This window comes from Rana temporaria, chromosome 5, assembly GCF_905171775.1.
Source record: "Rana temporaria chromosome 5, aRanTem1.1, whole genome shotgun sequence".
NCBI lineage: Eukaryota > Metazoa > Chordata > Amphibia > Anura > Ranidae > Rana > Rana temporaria.
The window spans coordinates 21,390,342-21,412,812 of NC_053493.1; the positions used below are offsets into that span (position 1 = coordinate 21,390,342).

At 46.5% G+C, this 22,471-nt stretch overlaps 1 protein-coding gene across 1 annotated transcript in view; it reads left to right on the forward strand.

The window, feature by feature from the left end:
• DGKB (diacylglycerol kinase beta) overlaps nucleotides 1-22,471 on the forward strand; it is a 664,259-nt gene that overhangs the window by 217,310 nt on the left and 424,478 nt on the right. The window contains exons 8-10 of the mRNA XM_040352255.1: nucleotides 1,457-1,506; nucleotides 4,877-4,951; nucleotides 15,598-15,717. Coding sequence (XP_040208189.1) covers nucleotides 1,457-1,506; nucleotides 4,877-4,951; nucleotides 15,598-15,717 — 245 coding nt within the window. The remainder of the gene's footprint in view (nucleotides 1-1,456; nucleotides 1,507-4,876; nucleotides 4,952-15,597; nucleotides 15,718-22,471) is intronic.

The following is a 22,471-nucleotide window of genomic DNA, read 5'->3' on the forward strand; positions in this document are numbered from 1 at the left end:
GGGAGTGGAATTCTCCTCTGCTTTGAATGGAAGGGAGTTGTGGCCGTGACGTCACTGGTTGCTAGACACTAGGCGGCTCTAGAAACCAGTGACCAAGAGTAGCCATGCACTAACATGGCTCAGTCCGCCCCTGTTCCCTGCATTCCAGACTGGGACATACTGCACCTACCCAGTAAGCGACTCGGGGCTATGGGCCCCAGACTCCTAGCCACCCCTTAGCGACGCCATTGACCGGCAGTACTGGTCCCTCTAGTTCAACAAATATGGTCTCACTTTTCTCTCTATATATAGCAGTTGCCTGCATTACCACTCCAGGCCTTCAGAAGGAGCAGAGAGCTCCGAGCGTGTAGCCTGTTCTTTCCCAGCCACTTCTTCCTTTCCTAGAGACGTTGGGCCAGATTCACAAAGAGATACGATGGTATATCTCCTGATACACCATCGTATCTCTGACTTACACTGGTCGTATCTATGCGCCTGATTCATAGAATCAGTTACGCATAGATATGGCTAAGATCCGACAGTGTTACACCGTCGTATCTTATTTTCAATTTGAAAATGGCACGGGGGGCGTTCCCGCTGATTTACGTTGAATAATATGTAAATCAGCGAGATACGCAAATTCAACGTACGCGGACCCGACGCAGTGTTGTTACGACGTTTCCGTAACGGCTTTCCCGGCGTATACTTACCCCTGCTTCTATGAGGCGCAGCCAATGTTAAGTATAGCCGTCGTTCCCGCGTCGCTTTTGAATTTTTTTTACGTCGTTTGCGTAAATCGTTCTGTAATACGGATGGACGTCGTTTACGTAAGCGTCGAAACCACTGACGTCCTAGTGACGTCAGTGGGAACAATGCACGCCGGGTAAATTCACGGCCTGCGCATGCTCATTTAAATCGGCGCGGGGACGCGCCTGATTTAAATAGTACACTCCCCCTAGCCGCGGAATTTGAATTCCGCTGGGGGATTTGCGATACGCCGCCGCAAGTTTGGAGGTAAGTGGTTTGTGAATTACCCACTTGCCTCTCAAACTTGCGGCAGGGTATCTTAAATCAGATAGATCACGCGGATCTAAAGATCCGCTGATCTACGTGAATCTGGCCCGTTATGTCCGTCGGAGCATTCCACGCTGGTTGGCATGGACTTCCTGTGCATCACAAGAACGTCCATTCATCTTTCAGCGCCCAAGATGGCTGTCAGAGTCACACGGGGCAATAGCATCCAACCAGATCAATTCTGCGGAGACCCAGGAAACCATAGACTAGGAAACATATTTCTCCCGACTTCCTGTCCAGCTGCAGTTGAGCGCCACCTGCAGTGGAAAAAATAAACTGCGCCTGCGTTTCAGAATGTTTAAACCACAATTAATCAATCAAGCATTGAGACAAACAGTTAGTGAACAAATTATATATATTTGTAAGGTAACATTTTGTAACTTATTGTCATTATTTTTTTTAGTTATGTTTCGACTTTATGACACAGATGGGAATGGCTTTCTCGACAGCACGGTAAGTTTGATTTCATGTTTTAAAATATTACCAAAAACTATTTTTTCTGGACCTACTTGCAAAACCAGCATCATTGCTGCTGATCTAAGGCTTCGTACAGACAGGCGGACTGTTCGCTGAAAACGGTCCGCCGGACCGTTTTCAGCAGACATGTCCGCCCGGAGATTTCTATCTGATGGTTGTACACACCATCAGACAGAAATCCGCGCGTACACCATCCGCGGTGACGTGGCCGCGCCGTCGCCGCGACGATGACGCGGCAACGTGCGCGGCCCTGGAAGTTCAATGCTTCCACGCATGCGTCAAAGTGATTCGACGCATGCAAGGGATGGCGGCCGCTCGGACATGTACGGTGAGTCTGTACAGACGACCGAACATGTCAGACGGACAGGATTCCAGCGGACATGTTTCTTAGCATGCTAAGAAACATTTGTCCACCGCAAAACGGTCGGCTGGACAAATGTCCGCTGGAAACCTGTCCGCTCGGCCGTACAGACGACCGAACATGTCTGCTGAAACTGGTCCGCGGACCAGTTTCAGCAGACATGTTCGGTCGTCTGTACGAGCCCTAATGTGAAGCATCTAAATAGCCTACTGATCACAAAAATTGGACAAAAAGTTAGCCACTGCCCCCACCTATAACTGGCCTTTGCAGCAAGGAGCATTGGAGGGCAACATATGCCCAAAAAAGCCAAGGAAAATTACAAGCTCTACTTACCGACCCCAAAAAATTGATGATGATGATTGATGGTGAAAAAATTGGAAGTATGGCCAAAAAAAAGGACATATATGATGACAAAAAAAAAGAAGCCATAAGAATTCCAGTCAGCTCTCCCTAGAGAGGGAATAACATACTCAAAGTGGTGCTGGGAACTTTTATGCCGTGTACACACGTTCGGAAAATCCAAAAAAGATAACCGTGTTTTTTTTTTTCGACAGAATGTTGGCTCAAACTTGTGTTGCATACACGCGGTCACACAAAATTCCTACCGTCGAGAACGCGGTGACATACAACACTACAACGAGCGGAGGAAAATGAAGTTCAATGATTCCGAGCATGCGTCAAATTGATTCCGAGCATGCATGGTTTTTGGTGCGATCGGAATTTCCAACAAGAACTTTTCTTGTCGGAAAATTTGAGAACCAGAAAAAGGTTACACACGGTCGGAATTTCCGACCATAAGCTCACATCGAACTTTTCTTGTCGGAATTTCCGATCGTGTGTATAAGGCCGAGTACTCACGAGCAGACATGTCCGATGAAACCGGTCCGCGAAGTCATTCGACGCATGCGAGGGATGGCGGGCGGCAGGACATGTACAGTAGGTCTGTACAGACGACCGTACATGTCGGGGGGGAAAGGTTTCCAGCGGACTGTTTTAAAGCAAGTCCAGGAAACAGTTGTCCGCTGGAAACCTGTCCGATCCGCCCGAAAATGGTCCGCTCGGGCCTACACACGGCCAAACATGTCTGCTGAAACTGGTCTGCGGACCAGTTTCAGCAGACATGTTTGGTCATGAGTACGGGGCCTTAGACTTGTGTAGTGAGATTAGGGAAAACTGATTTTTCTGTTTTTAATTTTAGCAATTGTGGCCCATCGATACCGGGCCATACCCCCCTCTACCCATGCATCCAGCCCCCTAATCTACATGCAGTGCACCAGATGCATGGATTCCAATCAGGGTTTTTTTTCTTAACCACTTAAGACCCGGACCTTTAGGCAGCTAAAGGACCCGCCCAGGTTTTGCGATTCGGCACTGCGTCGCTTTAACTGACAATTGCGCAGTCGTGCGACGTGGCTCCCAAACAAAATTGGTGTCCTTTTTTTCCCACAAATAGAGCTTTCTTTTGGTGGTATTTGATCACCTCTGCGGTTTTTATTTTTTGCGCTATAAACAAAAATATAGCAACAATTTTGAAAACAAATCAATATTTTTAACTTTTTGCTATAATAAATATCCCCTAAAAATATACAAAACAAATTTGTTTTTCCTCAGTTTAGGCCGATACGTATTCTTCTACATATTTTTGGTAAAAAAAATTGCAATAAGCGTCTATCGGTTGGTTTGCGCAAAATTTATAGCGTTTACAAAATAGGGGATAGTTTTATTGCATTTTTTATTTTTATTTTTTTACTACTAATGGCGGCGATCAGCGATTTTTTTCGTGACTGCGACATTATGGCGGACACTTCAGACAATTTTAACACATTTTTGGGACCATTGTCATTTTCACAGCAAAAAATGCATTTAAAATGCATTGTTTATTGTGAAAATGACAATTGCAGTTTGGGAGTTAACCACAAGGGGGCGCTGAAGGGGTTATGTATGACCTAATATGTGTTTCTAACTGTAGGGGGGTGTGGCTGTAGGTGTGACGTCATCGATTGTGTATCCCTATAAAAGGGATCACACGATCGATGCTGCCGCCACAGTGAAGAACGGGGAAGCCGTGTTTACACACACCTCTCCCCGTTCTTCAGCTCCAGGGACCGAACGCGGGACTCCAGCGGCGATCGGGTCCACGGGTCCCGCGTTCCCGGTCACGGAGCTTCGGACCGGGTCACGGGCGCGCGCCCGCGACCCACGGCTGGGCACTAGCACAGGAAGTACCTGTACGTGCATGTGCCCAGCCGTGCCATTCTGCCGACGTAAATGTGCAGGAGGCGGTCCTTAAGTGGTTAAGCACGTGATTAAAGCCAAAGACTCCAATAGGCTTCAAAAAAGGGTGGGCTCGGGGCACAGAGCATTGTGCCCCAAGCACACTCAGTTGTGTTAGAATAGCGAATGAATATTCGCTATTGTCACACTGATTCTTCTCTCGGCCAATCAGGAAGATGGTCGTGAGGCATTCCAATTGGCCTAGAAGGAGGAGACACTGTGATGCAGAGGAGAAAAAGCAAGGGGAAGCTGTCGTCCGCAACATAGAGGAGGTAAGTGCCGGGCTGGGAACCGTCCGACCGATCAGACGAGGGGTGTTGTGGTTGACCACCAGCCACCACTGAATTTTAGATAACGTTAACTTATGGAAATAGGTTTCCATAGTCAACCCAACGGTCACAATAATCAGTTGTCAGTATATAGATCACCACCACTGGGAGGCTAGAGAATGAAGAGAATTATGTTAAGCTGGGTATCTACAGCACCTCTGTTATTGGGGTTCCTTCTATTGGGTCTGGATGCAGTTTTATGTTTTCTTATTAGTTGTTTTCATTGCATTTTAGAGCACGCTTTGGCATTTGAAACTCTTCGATCCATTTAAGTTATTATTTTTATGAACACAATAAAGATATATATGTTGTAGCAATATTTTATAGTAGTAGCAATATTTTAATTTCTATTTTTCTTTTCTTTTTGTTGTTTGTTTTGCAGGAGTTGGAATGTATTATCTCCCAGATGATGCATGTAGCTGAATATTTAGAATGGGACATCACCGAGCTTAGCCCTGTAAGTGATGAAAACTTTTTTTCTAGACATGTGCAATTAGTTTTGTTTCTCCAAATTCGTTTCTTTTAACAAATTTCGACAAATTTGTTAATTCAGAAATATCTGAATTAACGAAAACCCGTTCAACAAATTTTTCATAATATTCCTAAATTAGAATGTTCAAAAATTCGTAAATTTGAAGATTTGGAAATTCTGCAATTTAAAATTCGAAAACCCCAAAATTCAAAAATCTGAATAATAACTAACTTTTTTTTCTTTTTTTTTTTAAGTGTATTTTTGTGCATGTACTCGAGAGAGGAGCTGGACTGCAGGAGTTGGGAGTAGGCAGGCCTCCCCCAGAGGCAACCTGCCACCTTTCTCCATGCCCCGGGTGGCAATGGCGGGGTCCTCCCACACAGCCCGCCCTACCTGCTCCGCTTTGAAGCCCAACGGGGCAGAGGGACTCCCTATAAGAGAGTGAGAGGATCTAGCCCGCTCAACCAGCCCCATTAGTCCTTCGCCTCTCTTTTTAGAGACCGCGTGGTCAAAGTGCGTGCATGTTAACCCAATTTAGAGTTCGTGTAAGTGTGGTGGTTTTTGTGGGAGGGGGGTGGGCTTACCTCACATAGCACACCCACCGGGAGCCGGGCTGAGACCACCAAACTCAATTCACATGTAGCTGAGACCGGGATCCGAACCCCTAGCTGCAGAGGTGAATGGCTTGTCAGCGCAGTGCCAATCGCATTGAGCCACCGCAGCTCCTTACTAATAATAACTTGACGATTACTAACTATTAAATTATAGATATTGGAATTTCCTTTCAAATTTGGCTGTTAGTGAACGTAACGAATTTATCCAAAGTTACGAATTATCCAAGATAACGAATGCCGTTGATCTGACGATCTGGTTCAGGCTAACGAGCTAGTTCCTTTAACCACTTAAGACCCGGACCAAAATGCAGCTAAAGGACCTTGCCCCTTTTTGCGATTCGGGACTGCATCGCTTTAACTGACAATTGCACAGTAGTGCAACGTGGCTCCCAAACAAAATTGCCGTGCTTTTTTCCCCACAAATAGAGCTTTCTTTTGGTGGTATTTGATCACCTCTGCGGTTTTTATTTTTTGCGCTATAAACAAAAATAGAGCGACAATTTAAAAAAAAAATGCTAATTTTTTTACTTTTTGCTATAATAAATATCCCCCAAAAATATATATAAAAAAAATATTTTTTCCTCAGTTTAGGCCGATACATATTCTTCTACATATTTTTGGTAAAAAAAATTGCAATAAGCATTTATCGATTGGTTTGCGCAAAATGTATAGCGTTTACAAAATAGGGGATAGTTTTATTGCATTTTTATATAAAAAAATTTTATTTTTTCGTGACTGCGACATTATGGCGGACACTTTGGACAATTTTGACACATTTTTGGGACCATTGTCATTTTCACAGCAAAAAATGCATTTAAAATGCATTGTTTATTGTGAAAATGACAATTGCGCTGATGGGGTTATGTGTGACCTGAAGTGTGTTTACAACTGTAGGGGGGTGTGGCTGTAGGTGTGACGTCATTGATTGTGTCCCCCTATAAAGGGGATGACGCGATCGATGCTGCCGCCACAGTGAAGAACGGGGAAGCTGTGTTTACACACGGCTCTCCCCGTTCTTCAGCTCCGGGGACCGATCGCGGGACTCCAGCGGCGATCGGGTCCGCGAGTCCCGCGGTCCCAGTCACGGAGCTTCGGACCGGGTCGCAGGCGCGCGCCCGCGACCCACGTCTGGGTACAGGACGTACCTGTATGTACATGTGCCCAGCCGTGCCATTCTGCCGACGTATATGTGCAGGAGGCGGTCCTTAAGTGGTTGAGGACTGCACAGGCGCAATCCTTGCCGACGGAAAGCTCCGAACCTCGGCCGGCATCCAGGGCGACGTGTAATTTGAGGAAAGTGGCCAGTCGGCCTCACGTCCTCGCTTCGCTCGGACGGCTCGCTCGGCCTCCTGGCTCTTTTTTTAACATCCTCCAATCCACGGGGATGTTAAAGAATGAGCCTGGATGCCGGCCGATGTTCGGAGATTTCCGTCGGCAAGGATTGCGCCTGCGCAGTCCTTAAAGGAACCAGCTCGTTAGGGGAACCTTAACGACAAGTCATCGTATCTAAAAGAATGGAATGTAACAAATTAATAATAATGAATAACAATAATAATAATAGCTTTTATTATTATTATTTATTATCAATTTGTTCTGTTTGGATAAATAAGTATTCGTTATGTTCACTAACAGCCAAATTTGAAAGGAAATTCCAATACCTAGAATTTAATAGTTAGTTATTTAGTCAGTTGTTCTTTGGAAATCTCTTTCTTATTTTTGGATTTACGAATTTCCAAATTTATGAATTTACGAATTGCTATCATAACGAATGATCCGAATAACTGAAAAAAAAAAAACAATGAAACGAAAGCGAGAACTAACACGTTTTTCGGCAGTGCACATGTCTATTTTTTTCCATTATGTACTCCTATATTTGTTCTTTTTCTGTTTTCTATACTAATTGCTGAGCTTGTGGGTGTGAGTACTGTCGTCTACTAAGGAGAACTTTACATTTTTAGTTAGAATATATTCAACCCCTTAATGGCTGAAAATAAAATAAATCTTAACGTCTGAGCGGAAAAAATTTTTTGGGCAATTTTGTCAGTAACAATTAACATATCATTGCAACTACTTGGTGTATTTAAGTGAATTATACTTTTTGTTTTTTTTTCTGAAAATTGGGCCTTCATTTGGTGGTAAATAGTAATAGATATCTCCTCTAAAAAAAAATGTTTTAATGTTTAATAAATTCTAAAGATTTTTTTTTTTTTTAAATAACAAATGTTTTTATACTTACCTGTTCCTTGTAATGGTTTTGCACAGAGCAGCCCCAATACTCCTCTTTTCAGGTCCCCCGCTGGCACTCCCCCGCTTGCTATGGGGGCTCTGTGTATACATTGACACACACAGCGCGGCCCCCGCCCCCAGATCCCTCCTAACTGACTGTGATTGACAGCGGTGGGAGTCAATGATCTGTGTCTAAGCCAATAGGGAGGGAAAGAGCAGAGAGACACTCTGCATTCATGCACATTGCTGGATCGAGATCAGGCTCAGGTAAGTATAAAGGGGGGGGGGGGAAACTGCATGCAGAAGGTTTGTTTTACCTTAATACAGAGAATGCATTAAGGTAAAATACCTTCTGCTTTTAGGACCACTTTAACTTTATATTTCTTGCCTTTGCAATAACCCACTACCAAAAAAAAAAAAAAATCCCCAAATAAATATTCCTACTCCTGACGTTCATGGCGATTCTATATATGCACTTATTATTTGTTGTTTGTACTTGTAGTAGGGCAAAGAAACAATAGTGTGTATTTTAGTTACTTTTCTTTTATATCCTACCCAAACACACTGGACCCCAACCCAAACCTTTGACCTTGGCCCTGACACTAAGCTATAGCAAGCCCTGATCTAGCTATTCTTTATTATATCTTCTTATAAATGATTATTTCTTTTTACACACATAGGCCCGGATTCACAAAGCACTTACGCCGACGTATCTTGAGATACGCCGCGTAAGTGTAACTATGCGCCATCGTATCTGTGCACCGTGCCCACAATCTGAGATACGCCTAAAAATAGTCTTCCTACGACCGACGTAACTTGCCTACGCCGTCGTATCGTGGGCGCATATTTACGATGGGTGCATTTCCCGCTCCCATTGATTTTCTATGCACATATGCAAATGAGGGAGATACGCCGATTCACGAACGTACTTGCGCCCGGCGCATAATATACGCGGTTTGCGTAAGTCGTACGTCCAGCGTAAAGTTATTCCCCATATATGAGGCGCAACTCATGCTAAGGTATGGACCAGGGAACACAGCCGTCGTATTTTACATTGTTTACGTAGTACGTGAATAGGGCTGGGCGTAGGTTACGTTCACGTCGTAGGCAGTGATCCGTCGTATCTTAGGGAGTAGTTCTGACGTGATTCTGAGCATGCGCACTGGGATGCGTCCACGGGACGGCGCATGCGCCGTTCGTTTTAAGTACTTCTATGACGCTTGGCCCATCATTTGCATGGGGTTTACGCCTGATTAGCATGGCTCACGCCCACTTCCACCTACGCCGGCTTACGCCGAGGAAACCCAGCGTATCTTTAAGAGCGAGTGGGAACAATTGCTTTGTGAATCCAGTGCTTGCCTCTCTGCACTGTGTCGGCGTAGCGTATATTAGATACGCTACGCCGACATAAGTATGCGCCGATGTATGTGAATCCGGGACTCAGTTTTTTTTTTAAGTTTAACTCCGTGTAGGAGAAATTGAATTTTGGGCTTCCCCCCACTCCCCACCCACACACACAGCCAGGAAGAGGGAATTGTTCACACTCTCTCCAGAGGCTTAATAATCAGTCCAGGGGATTTGGTTTTGGTATTATTTATTTTAAAGGGTTGAACTTGGATGGAGAATAGGTTTAGATGAGATGCCTGAACTGAAGAACTTCAAACAAACAGTTAAGGACCTGCTAATGTCGGTGGCTGCTTTGAACTACCGTATATATTCGAGTATAAGCCAAATTTTTCAGCACATTTTATTGTGCTGATAATGCCCCCCTTGGCTTATACTCGAGTTACCTTTTTTGCGCCTGATCTCCCGGAATTTGGGGACCCGGTACAGGCCGGCTGTAGGTCCCCTGGACCCAAAACTTGGCACGCATATAGCCCCACTCCTCTACAAGTGTGCAAAGTTTTTTGTCCGGGGGACCGACGGCCGGGGAGCACCGATTTTTCAAATTCAGGCACCCCTTCCATAGACTCCCACATTAAACTGTAATTTCTTCAGTAAATTTGGGGACCCGGTACCGGCAGTACAGTAGGTGTTTGTGATATTGTGTTTTTAGCACGACAGCATCGCGCTGATTCTCGCCGACATCTCGCACTCACTGGAATAGTGACAGCACATCCCAGCAAGCGCGTCATAGAAGCGACGGGAGATCCGACTTGGATTCCCGCCAATTCTACACGTGTGCGGCGTTTGTTATGAATCCTGAGGGGGAAGTCCCCGCCGGATTTTAAATAAAAATCCGGCATGGGTTCCCCCCTCAGGAGCATACCGGGCCCTTAGGTCTGTTATGGGTTGTAAGGAGAGCCCCCTACGCCGAAAAAAACGGCGTAGGGGGTCCCCCTACAATCCATACCAGACCCGTATCCAAAGCACGCTACCCGGCCGGCCAAGAAGAGAGTGGGGACGAGCGAGCGCCCCCCCCCCCTCCTGAGCCGTACCAGGCTGCATGCCCTCAACATGGGGGGGTTGGGTGCTCTGGGACAGGGGGGCGCACTGCGGCCCCCCCACCTCAGAGCACCCTGTCCCCATGTTGATGAGGACAGGGCCCCTTCCCGACAACCCTGGCCGTTGGTTGTCGGGGTATGCGGGCGGGAGGCTTATCGGAATCTGGGAGCCCCCTTTAATAAGGGGGCCCCCAGATACCGGCCCCCCACCCTAAGTGAATGGATATGGGGTACATACCCATTCACCTGCAAGAAAAGTGGTAAAAACACAAATAAACCACACAGGGTATTAAAATATTTTATTAGTCTGCTCCGGAGGCCCCCCTGTCTTCTTTATTAGCTCTGTTTACCAGGGGGGGCTTCTTCTGTGACGTCTTCGGGTGGATGGGGGCCGCCGTCTGGTTCTCTTCCACCGCCGGGGGGGGTCGCTTTTAAAAAAGCCCCCACCCCCCCAGCGGGTTTCCTCCGGCGTCTTCGGCGGGGGGGGGGGCTTCTTCTTCCGCTATCCCGACGGGTCTTCTCCGCTATCTGGGGGGTCTTCTCAACTCTCCGGGGGTCTCCTTCTATGTTCGCCGCTCTCCGCTGTTGACTCGGCACACCCCGGTTCTTCCTCCAGCTGTCCGGTGCCTTCTCCTTCAGCGCTGAACGTCTATCTTCTTCTTCCGTGCTGTGAAGTATTCTTCTTCTTCCGGGCTGTGACGTCATCTTCTTCACTTCTCCAGATGTTGACACGCCGGCTCTTCTCACTGAAATGACGGATGCGCGCCTTGCATCGGACCTATATAGGCCTCACAGTCCCATCATGCTCTGTACCTACCCATGTGATACCTACCACGTGGGTAGGTACCGGAGTATGATGGGACTGTGAGGCCTATATAGGTCCGATGCAAGGCGCGCATCCGTCATTTCAGTGAGAAGAGCCGGCGTGTCAACATCTGGAGAAGTGAAGAAGATGACGTCACAGCCCAGAAGAAGAAGAATACTTCACAGCACGGAAGAAGAAGATAGACGTTCAGCGCTGAAGGAGAAGGCACCGGACAGCTGGAGGAAGAACCGGGGTGCGCCGAGTCAACAGCGGAGAGCGGCGAACATAGAAGGAGACCCCCGTCGCTTCTATGACGGCTCTGTCTCCATCGCGGCAAGCCAGCTCGGCGCTGGCTCCCGCGATGGGGCTCGTAGGTGCTCAATCTCGCCGAGAAAGAGAGCGAGATTGACACAATATCGAGTTCACCTACTGTAGGTCCTCTGGACCCGAAAATTGGCACACATGTAGTCCCAGATCTCCTATACAAGTGTGCAAAGTTTGCTGTCTGGGATTTTTCAAAGCCATATACTCCCATGTTAAACGTAAGTCTAGTCATGGGCACAGTGAGGCATGGGCACAGTGAGGCATGGGCACATGGACACAGTGAGGCATGCAGATGGACACCCTAGGCTTATACTAGAGTCAATACGTTTTCCCAGTATTTTGTGGTAAAATTAGGTGCCTCAGCCTATATTCGGGTCAGCTTATACTCTAGTATATACGGTTACTTCAACTGTGATGCCCACCCTTGGGAGTAATTGTACATCTAAAGCAGGGGACTCCAAACTGCGGCCCGAGGGCCAGATGTGACCCTTTACTAGCCTTTATCCGGCCCTTGGGGCACTATTCCTCCCACTGACACCAACAATGGGGCACTATGTTTTCCTCTGATACCAATGATGGGATACTACTCCTCTTACTAATACCAATAATGGGGCACTAATTCTCCTACTGACCACCAACACCAAAGCCATATTTATTCTCACTGATGCTGGGCTTGGCACATTTTCTACCCCTGCTGGGCCCTTCTAAAGTCTGAAGGACAGTAGACTGGCCCTTTGTTTGAAAAGTTTAGAGACCCCCTGATCTAAAGAAACAACATACACTCTATAAACTTACTTAGTTTTGTATGTACACGTGATTTATAAATGCCAGTATTTCTTTTGTAAATAAATCTGCCATGTGTTCTACCAAAAACATAATTTTTTTACATTAGCCCCCAGGTTGATTTTGGAATGACATTTTTACTACAGGGAAGCTCATGCAAAATTTGATGTCTTGCTTGTTGGCAGTTCCATGATGTTTGAGGGGAATTGTTTAGGCTCCCACCTGCTGCTTTTTAGGTTGTGTTCGGCCTTTAAGTAGCACTTCTGATTGGACAAGGTGAAGAGGTAATGGCACGCTCTCCACCTTGTCCAATCAAAGAACACTTTGCACTCATTGAGAAAGTGTAAAGAGTTCTCTGAATGGTATCCATTCCAAGTGGTCAATTTCTTGTGTTCAGAATGTAGCAGCAGGGCCGATCCTAGGCAGGGTGCGCAGGGTGCTTTGCACCAAGGCGCCTGCAGAGGTGGGGGCGCCAATGTGTATACACACATGAAAGTGCCTCAAAGAAGCTACTTGCAGGAAATTTTTAGATGTCCTGCAAGCGCATTGCTCCAGTGTGAAAGCACCCGGGCTCTCACACTGGGATTGCAGATGAGGCGTTTTTCAGGTGCTATTTTTAACGCTAAAGCGCCTGAAAAACCCCTCCAGTGTGAAAGGGGTCTAATGGACCATCTTCTGTACTATTGTCTGCAGTCTCTGAACATCTCCTATATCATGTCTGCAGTCTCTGACCATCTCCTGTATCATGTCTGCAGTCTCTGACCATCTAACAGACTCTCTAAAAGAATCCCTCTCTGTGTCCATCAGAGAAGCCCCCTTCCAGGTCCCAATAAAAACTCTGCTTCTCTTCCTGTATTTTGTTTATTGTTAAGAGATCATGTAAGGATCCCAGGACTTTGTGGGGGAGCATATCTGTGTTTGAGTCGTTGCCATAGAAACATTTGTAAAGGGGAGGAGTTAGTAAAATGACCACATCCATGTGGGGGCGCCAGAAATATTTCTGCACCCAGGCGCCTGTGACCCTAGGATCGGCCCTGTGTAGCAGGGAAACAATTTGGCACCAGACTCAGAAGCTATTGGAGATCACTGAATTAGTGATCTGGTTAACGCAGGCCCCTATACAGCCATCTGATAAACCTCATCACATAGCCTTATGTTAACATGAGTCCAGTTTACTTTCTTGTTTAGAGTAAACCTGTACTATGTCCAGATAAAGTAACACCGTGGCTGTATAGTGGGTGCCCTAAAGGAGCCAAGCCCTACCTATAGTGCAGGCTACTCTCCTATACACCGGTGGTGCCCCATGAAGATCCTATACAAGTACCAAATTCCGTAAAGTTATTTGCAGAAGATCAGGCAAGCCTCCCCCTCATGACCACCTGTCATGTACCTGTATGAGAGAGGTGCTCAACCTGTGGCCCACGGGGGCACATGTGGCCCCGCAGAGCCCTCTGATGTGGCCTGTGACCTCAAACCAGGGAAACGCATGCCCATGCTCTGGGATGGTGGGTTTGCAAGTTTAGATTGCTATCAACGGGTTGACGACCAGCTATTCCAGAGCATCAAAGTGCATGGAGCCGGTGTCAGCAGCGGAGAAAGCAGGAGGAAGCAGAAGGCAGCAGAAGGCATCAGAAGAAGCAGGAGGCAGCGGAGGAAGCAGGAGGCAGCGGAGGAAGCAGGAGGCAGCGGAGGAAGCAGAAGGCAGCAGAGGAAGCAGAAGGCATCGGAGGAAGCAGAAGGCAGCGGAGGAAGCAGAAGGCAGCAGAGGAAGCAGGAGGCAGCGGAGGAAGCAGAAGGTAACAGAGGAAGCAGGAGGCAGCGGAGGAAGCAGGAGGCAGCGGAGGAAGCAGGAGGCAGCGGAGGAAGCAGAAGGCAGCGGAGGAAGCAGAAGGCAGCGGAGGAAGCAGCAGGAGGCAGCGGAGGAAGCAGGAGGCAGCGGAGGAAGCAGGAGGCAGCGAAGGAAGCAGGAGGCAGCGGAGGAAGCAGGAGGCAGCAGAGGAAGCAGGAGGCAGCGAAGGAAGCAGAAAGCAGCGGAGGAAGCAGGAGGCAGCGTAGGAAGCAGAAAGCAGCGGAGGAAGCAGGAGCCGCATAAGCTGATGCTTTTTCAGTAGTTCCAGCTCCTGTCTCAGGTGAAGTGATATCTAGTGCACTTCACCTGGGAACTTTCTAGCAGCCTGGAAAGCAATGCCAGCAGAAACTGGAAGAGGAAAAGGTCAGTAAACATTACATACACTGCTAGTTTGAAATCGGCATATTAACACTTATAAAAAAAGGGTTATGAAGATGCTTTCATACAGATCTGCAGGTGCAGCGCAGCACACCTATGGCTTTCCTGCAGGTTACCTGCACTGAGCTTTAAACTTCTATTATATCCTGAGGGTGTGGTGCACTTTCTGAAAGTGTATCATACCTGCAAGATGTAATAGAAGTCAATGGCAAAGCGCAGCTAACCCTCAGGAAAGACACGGATGCACTGCTCTGCACACCCGATGCGGGTAAACCGCAGCACATAAGTGTGAAAGCAGCCTTTTTAGGGGCTCAGGACAGGAATGGCTCATTTTCATTTGCAGTTTGGGGGGCCATAAAACCCCATAGTACTTGGTGGCCCATGACCAGTTACCAAATCATTAAGTGACCCTCTCTCTTCAAAGGGTTGAGCACCCTTGCTGTATGAGAGCTTGAGATGATGAGAGTGGCCTCTACAATTCCTGTCCGAGCACCCCTAAAATATGGGACAAAGGAAAGACGAAGGTGTCAGGAAGCTGGAACCAAAGACTTGGGAGTGCCGGTGTCAAGGAAGCAGAAGTATAGTGGTGAATACACCCAAAATATACCAAGCCCAGTAGAGATCAGAGCCGGGGTCACAGGCCGAGTTTGGTAGCAGTCGAACAGAAAGGCACCAAACCATGAGCAGCATTAAGGTCAGGGATGAGCAAAGGGTGGCATTGTACAGGCAGAGAGGTACAGAATCAATAGGCAAATGCTTGATCAAGCATGCAAGCTGAGGTCGGTAACAAAGGTAAGCAGAAAACTTACTGTAGATAGGCAAAGATTATCCAGAAGCAGGTCAGACAAAAGCTGAGTCAATAACAGGGTCAACCAGGTGCAGGTAACAGGAACTCAAGCTGAAGACCATTCAGAAATGATCCCATACAGTACCCAAGTTTAAATCGCCCAGTAGGTGACATCATTTGGTCCTGGCGATAGGCCCCTAGGCACTGAGCACCGCACTATGGGAAACATGGGGTAATCTGGATATTTGCCCTATATCCTGACATTGCGGGGGGGGGGGGGTTTATGGGGGTTCCAGCAGCACTTTAGAAAGGTGGGTTGGCCCTGTGATATATGGTGCCTTCTATACATTCCAATTGTTTCCGCTAAATTTGTTACAGACTAACGTACACTTTATTTATATGAATTTCCTTTATGTTGCAGATTCTCCATGAAATGATGGAGGAGATTGATTATGACCACGACGGTACGGTATCCCTGGAAGAGTGGATTCAAGGAGGAATGACCACCATTCCTCTTCTCGTTCTACTTGGCTTAGAAAATGTAAGTAGTTGCCTCTTTTTTGTTACAGTAATTAATGGACTTTGTGGGGTTGATTTACTAAAGACAAAGGGCCAGATTCACATAGAACTGCGGCGGCGTAACGTATCGTAGATACGTTACACCGCCGCAAGTTTTCATTGCAAGTGCCTGATTCACAAAGCACTTGCGATGAAAACTACGCCGGCGGCCTCCGGCGGAAGGCGGGCCAATTCAAATGGGCATGCTCCGTTTCCTAACTCCCGCCGTGCTTTGCGCGCCGTGACGTAATTCTTTCGAACGGCGACGCGCGTAGCGTACTTCCGTATTCCTGGCCGTGTTACGCAAACGACGTTAAATTTTAAATTTCGACGCGGGAACGACGGCCATACTTTAGACAGCAATACGATTGCTGACTAAAGTTAGGGCAGGTCAAACGACGACTAACTTTGCGACGGGAAACTAGACTAGCAGCGACGTATCGAACGCGAAAATCCGTCGAGGATCCTCCGTAACTGCTAATTTGCATACCCGACGCTGGTTTACGACGCGAACTCCACCCAGCGGCGGCCGCGGTATTGCATCCTAAGATCCGACAGTGTAAAACAATTACACCTGTCGGATCTTATGGATATCTATGCGTAACTGATTCTATGAATCAGTCGCATAGATAGAAACAGAGATACGACGGCGTATCAGGAGATACGCCGTCGTATCTCTTTGGTGAATCTGTCCAAAAAAGACTATGCACTCCGCAGTTGCTCCAGACTTTATTAAATGATGTGAAGCTTTACTTTGTAAAGAATACCCAATCACACGAAAGGAAAAAACAGCATAATTGCTTGCACATGTAGCAGTACCCATGTGGGGGCTGCTGGAAGTTGTGGCCCCCCTGTCACCCTGCCCAGCCCGGCATTCACTTCCCAGTCACTTTGGAGATAATGTGTATGTGTATAATCTATTTTTTGTAATAAATTGATATAACTTTTTATATATTTTGAAACTTTTTCGTGTGTTGCCCACATAATCCCACTTCATGAGGTTTATTCGAATATTTTCAAGTATTATGGGATGATGGCAACCACATGCCGTCATATATGAGTTGGTCTTTTTTTTCACTTTGGAGATAATGAACAGTCCATGTGGTTGTTTTTTTATTGAGGAATTTGAACTTGGATAGGGATGGAAATATATTGGATGCCCAGTAGTACAAGAAATTGGTTGATTGTATATCAATTAGATGGGACAACTATATACACTTGACTTACTCCAGTCTCCTCCAGCACATCACTTGCTTGCGGACTGTTATACTCTCTCTCTCTCTCTCTTTTTCCAGCACATCACTTAACTCCAGGCAAAGCTAGCATGTGGTTAGGCCCAACTCTCACTCAGTCAGGCCTCAACAACTGCTTTTTGCAGGCAGTGACCGTGGGTCCCTTTGATATAGAAAAATAGAAATAGGAAGCTGCAGCTGCCCGACTCCACTGCCCATGATATCACAGTCCTTACTGCTGGCTCTGCACCCATCCCATACTGCACACTCCCAGTCCTCTGAGGCGTGCCTCCCCAGTCCTCCCGACTGTACCTGTCACTCACCGACCCTCCTGGCCACACATATACACTAGTGGTTCCCTCCTGAAGACCAAGCAGCACTAGCTCCCGCTGTCTTCTCTGACTACTCTCTGTGCCTCCTGTCCAGATCCTTCATGCGTTCTTGAAGGGATCCTTCCTGCACCAGAGTTCCAGGCCCAAGGCCACCCCCAGACTGGGGAGCGCCCTCAAAGGCCCTGACAGCCTAGCACTCCATCCTCAGTTTTTCCACCGACATCTCCCTTCTGCTGGGCTGACCCTGGGTATATCAAGGAGGCCTGCCCCCTGCCAATCCTAAATAGGAATTGGTCAGGGCTCCCTGCGACACCTCAGACAGATCCACCTCTCTTCCCCTCCTCTCTTCTAGATTCCTCTAAGACAGAGGGAGGTAACCAAGAAGTGATGCTATCTTGGAGTCACCAGCCTACTCTGAGCCACACTCAGCCCACACAGATCAAAACAAGCAAGGCCTAGCTTCTTGGTAGGCCTGCCTAAATTTACCTGTACTCACAAAAAAACTATCTCTAGCACCTATCTAGGTGATACACACATGCTTGGATGATGGAAGTCAGCAGAGCGTCGCCTCATTTACTAAGCTCTCTAGCAACTGCACTTGCAAAGTTCACAGTCTATTTGCCTTTAGTAAATCAACCCCTATGTGACAACTTCAGGCACACAGTACAATAGAAAATATTTAAATTCTGAAGTTGAATGTGCCCCTTCTTCATCAAATCCCATCTACTGGGCCCAGATGTCTTTATGGTTGACACCACAAAAACATGGTGGTGGTTGTTGGCTTTTGGTGTAACAGCCCCATTAGTGGACACCAGAAAAAGAAAGCTCTATTTGTGGGGAAAAAAGAACATACATTTTGTTTGGGTACAACGTCGCACGACCGCACAATTGTCAGTTAAATTAACCCAGTGCTGAATCGCAAAAAAATGGTCTGGCGATAAAGAGGGGTAAACCTTCTGAAGCTGAAGTGATTACCATGGTTTCCTATTGATCTAGTTCACATCTCTGCGTTTTGAGCCGGTATTTTTTTTTGAAAGAGCCCTTAGGCACTTTTTTCCCACAGCAGTAGATTGTGTTTTGCATGTAATAGGCTTCAATGGACTTGAAACAAAAGGGCGAGTGTTGATAACCCTAATCCTAACATTTAGACCTCTTTCACACTGAAGGTGCTTTACAGGCATTTTAGCACTAAAAATAGCACCTGTAAACTTTTTCCCATGCCCCCCATCCCCCCAGTGTGAAAGCCCAAGTGCTATAGGGCGGTGCGCTTGCAGGACAAAAAAAAAAGTCCTGCAAACAGCGTCCTTGTGGCAGTGTATACACCGCTCCTAAACCACCCCTGCCATTGAAATCATTGGGCAGTGCTGCCGGGCGCTTTTAACCCCTTGTTAACCCTCTACTTTGGAGTAAAAAAGTGCCCCGCTCCCGCCTGCACAGCGCCAGTAAAGCGCAGCTAAAACAAATGGCGCTTCACCGCTAGGGCGGTGTGAAAGGGGTCCTAGCCCCAACCCTTAACCTCTAACAGGCGGGGTTAAAGCGGTTGTATAGTCCAGTAAAGGTTTAGGAGATATTTTTTTTACCTACAGGTAAGCCTTATTATAGGCTTACCTGTAGGTAAAAGTTCCAAAAATGACTATACAACCACTTTAAGGGCTAGGGTTAGACACATAAAGGTTCCTGCATGACTTTGATGCTACTTAAGTGTCAGAGTGTAAAGTCGCATTAAAGTTGCATCAAAGTCGCACTCTATTAATAAAACTGACATACTTTCCTATTACCCCCCAAAAACTGAAAAACTTGTCAAAAGCCTTTTTCAAAAAATGCAAAGCGCGCTAGCAAAAAGCATTAATCACAATCTGCATAGATGTGAACGTAGCCTTAGTAGTTATAGGGCCAGATTCTCGTAGATCCGGCGTATCTCTGCGGCGGCGTAACGTATGTCATTTACGTTACGCCGCCGCAAGTTTTACAGGCAAGTGCTTTATTCACAAAGCACATGCCTGTAAAGTTGCAGCTGCGTAGCGTAAATCACCCGGCGCAAGCCCGCCTAATTCAAATTAGTCGGGTAGGGGGCGTGGAGCATTTAAATTAAGCGCGTTCCTGCGCCGAACATACTGCGCATGCGCCGTCTGGAAAATATCCCAGGGTGCATTGCCTCAAATGACGTCGCAAGGACGTCATTGGTTTCGACGTGAACGTAAATGGCGTCCAGCCCCATTCACAGACGACTTACGTAAATTTTTAAATTTCGACGCGGGAACGACGGCCATACTTAACAGCTAATTTGCATACTCGACGGGGAAAACGACGGAGGGGACACCTAGCGGCAAAAAAAGAAAAAAAAAATGCATTTCAGATACGACAGCGTAAGAGCCTTACGCCTGTCGGATCTAATGGATATCTATGCGTAACTGATTCTAAGAATCAGTCGCATAGATACGACGGCCCAGATTAGGATTTACAGTTGTGTTTAAAATTATTCAACCCCCCAATGCTGTAAAGGGTTTTAGGGAATTTAGTGTACATTTGTAATTGTATTCAGAATGAAATCCTACAAGGACTTCTTAAAGAACCATATGCAACTAAAATGACATCAATTGGTTTTGTAATACAGTAGTAAATGTTTATTTTGTGAATTCTTCATTTACACAATTATTCAACCCCTTAGGCTCCATTCACACCTAGGCGTAGGGCGTACAGGCGTTTTTACAGGCGATTTTTACCGACGTTTTTGTCGCGCGTATATGCGCGTTTGCGCGCGTATGCGCGCGTTTTCGCACAGTGGCGTTCGACGTTTTTGTACTTTGTCTTTTTCCATATTAGCCAATAAGAAAAATGATCATCCCTGACATCACTTGTTGCTCTCCTAGGAATTTTTTATTCCTCTTCCTGGGTGAATATACCTCTTCCGGATTTCAGCAACACAGGCGTCAAAACGCTTGTACAAGCGCGTGTTTACGCGCAATACGCGCGTATCAGGCGTTTTACATTGACTTCAATGTAAAAAAAAAAACGCTCGAATACGCGCATATCGCGCGCTAGGAGCGACAAAAAAGGGTCCGGAACTTTTTTGAGCTACAGGCTACAGGCTACAGGCGTTTAGGCGTTCAGATGTGAACCATCCCCATTGCCTTTCATTACTTTTCGTCCCTCTGGCGTTTGTGCACGTCGCGCTACAGGCGTAAAAACGCCTAGGTGTGAATGGAGCCTTAAAGACTACCACTCTGAATACACTTCAATGAACCTCTGTTCTTTAATCAGGTATTGAAAACACCTGTGGATGTCAGGGAGCAGCAATAAAGCCTAATAAGCACCAATTAGGCAGCTTTAAAATGACTGTGATACTCAGCTCCTTCTAGACATTTACTGGTGTGGTTACAAACATGGTGAAGTCAAGAGAATGGTCCGGGAAGACAAGAGAAGAGGTGATTACTCTTCACAGGAAGGGCAATGGCTATAAGAAGATTGCAAAGATGTTAAACATACCAAGAGACACCATAGGAAGCATCATTTGCAAATTCAAGCCAAAGGGCACTGTTGAAACGCTACCTGGTCGTGGCAGAAAGAAGATGCTGACTTCGACTGCTGAGCTCTACCTGAAGCGTAGAGTGGAGAAAAGTCCCCTTGTGACTGCTGAGGAACGGACAAAAGATTTGTCAGATGTGGGTACTGAAGTTTCTGCTCAGACAATATGGCGCACACTGCGTAATGAAGGCCTCCATGCCAGAATTCCCAGGCGCACCCCCTTGCTGTCTCCAAAGAATAAGAAGAGTCGACTGCAGTATGCAAAAATCATGTGGACAAACCACAGAAGTTTTGGGATTGTGTTCTGTGGACTGATGAAACAAAATTAGAAGTGTTTGGGCCCATGGATCAACGCTATGTTTGGAGGAGGAAGAACAAGGCCTATGATGAAAAGAACACCTTGCCTACTGTGAAGCATGGCGGGGGGTCAATCATGCTTTGGGGTTGTTTTGCTTCTGCAGGTACAGGGAAGCTTCAGCGTGTGCAAGGTACCATGAATTCTCTTCAGTACCAGGAGATATTGGATGACAATGTGATGCAGTCCGTCACAAACCTGAGGCTTGGGAGACGTTGGACCTTTCAACAGGACAATGATCCCAAGCATACCTCCAAGTGCACTAGAGCATGGTTGCAGATTAAAGGCTGGAACATTTTGGAGTGGCCATCGCAGTCACCAGACTTAAATCCGATTGAGAACCTCTGGTGGGAATTAAAGAAAGCAGTTGCTGTGCGCAAGCCTAAGAATGTGACTGAACTGGAGGCTTTTGCCCATGACGAATGGGCGAAGTTACCCGTAGATCGCTGCAAGACACTTGTGTCAAGCTATGCTTCAAGTTTAAAAGCTGTTATAACTGTAAAAGGATGTTGTACTAAGTACTAAGATTGAATGTCAATTGGGGGTTGAATAAAACTGATAATGATGTGAGCACAGAAAAGACATTTGTGGTTATTTCATTATAAATGTTATGTTATATTTGTCTGACCTACACATGCCTCTTTGATTTAATTGTAAGCAGGATGACAGGATGATCAAAATCAATGTCAAACTGGCCAAAACAATCAATTTCAGTGGGGGTTGAATAATTTTGAATACAACTGTACGACGGCGTACATGGCAATGCGCCGTCGTAAGCCCTTTGAGAATCTGGGCCATAGTATATGAGGTTTGCCCTAACTGTTTTATACTTTATGTCCACTAGATGGCATATACAGATCAAGAAATTCTTCAACTGCACTAATGGCCATTTTTTTGTACATGATCTCTATATAGAATTTAATAAATTTAAATTGTACATAACATTGTTTTAAAGGGTCTGCTCTTCAAGCTCCTATTTCAGTTTTTAGTAGATATCAGTGAGTTTACTAAAACACAGGTTTTTATACTGTATCTTCAGTGGTGATTTCCTTGGGCTGCACTTTATGGCTTTGACTCCCTTGGAGACTTGTGCTTCCTGCTGCAACATAGGGAGTCTAAAGCTGCGTACACACAACCATTTTTAATGTCCTAGAAAAAACAACGTTTTTTTTCGACGTGATTCTTGTCAAGCCTGCCTTGCCTACACACGATCGTGGGAAAAAATGCTCTAGCAAAGCGCGGTGATGTACAACACGTACGACGGCACTATAAAGGGGAAGTTCCATTCGGATG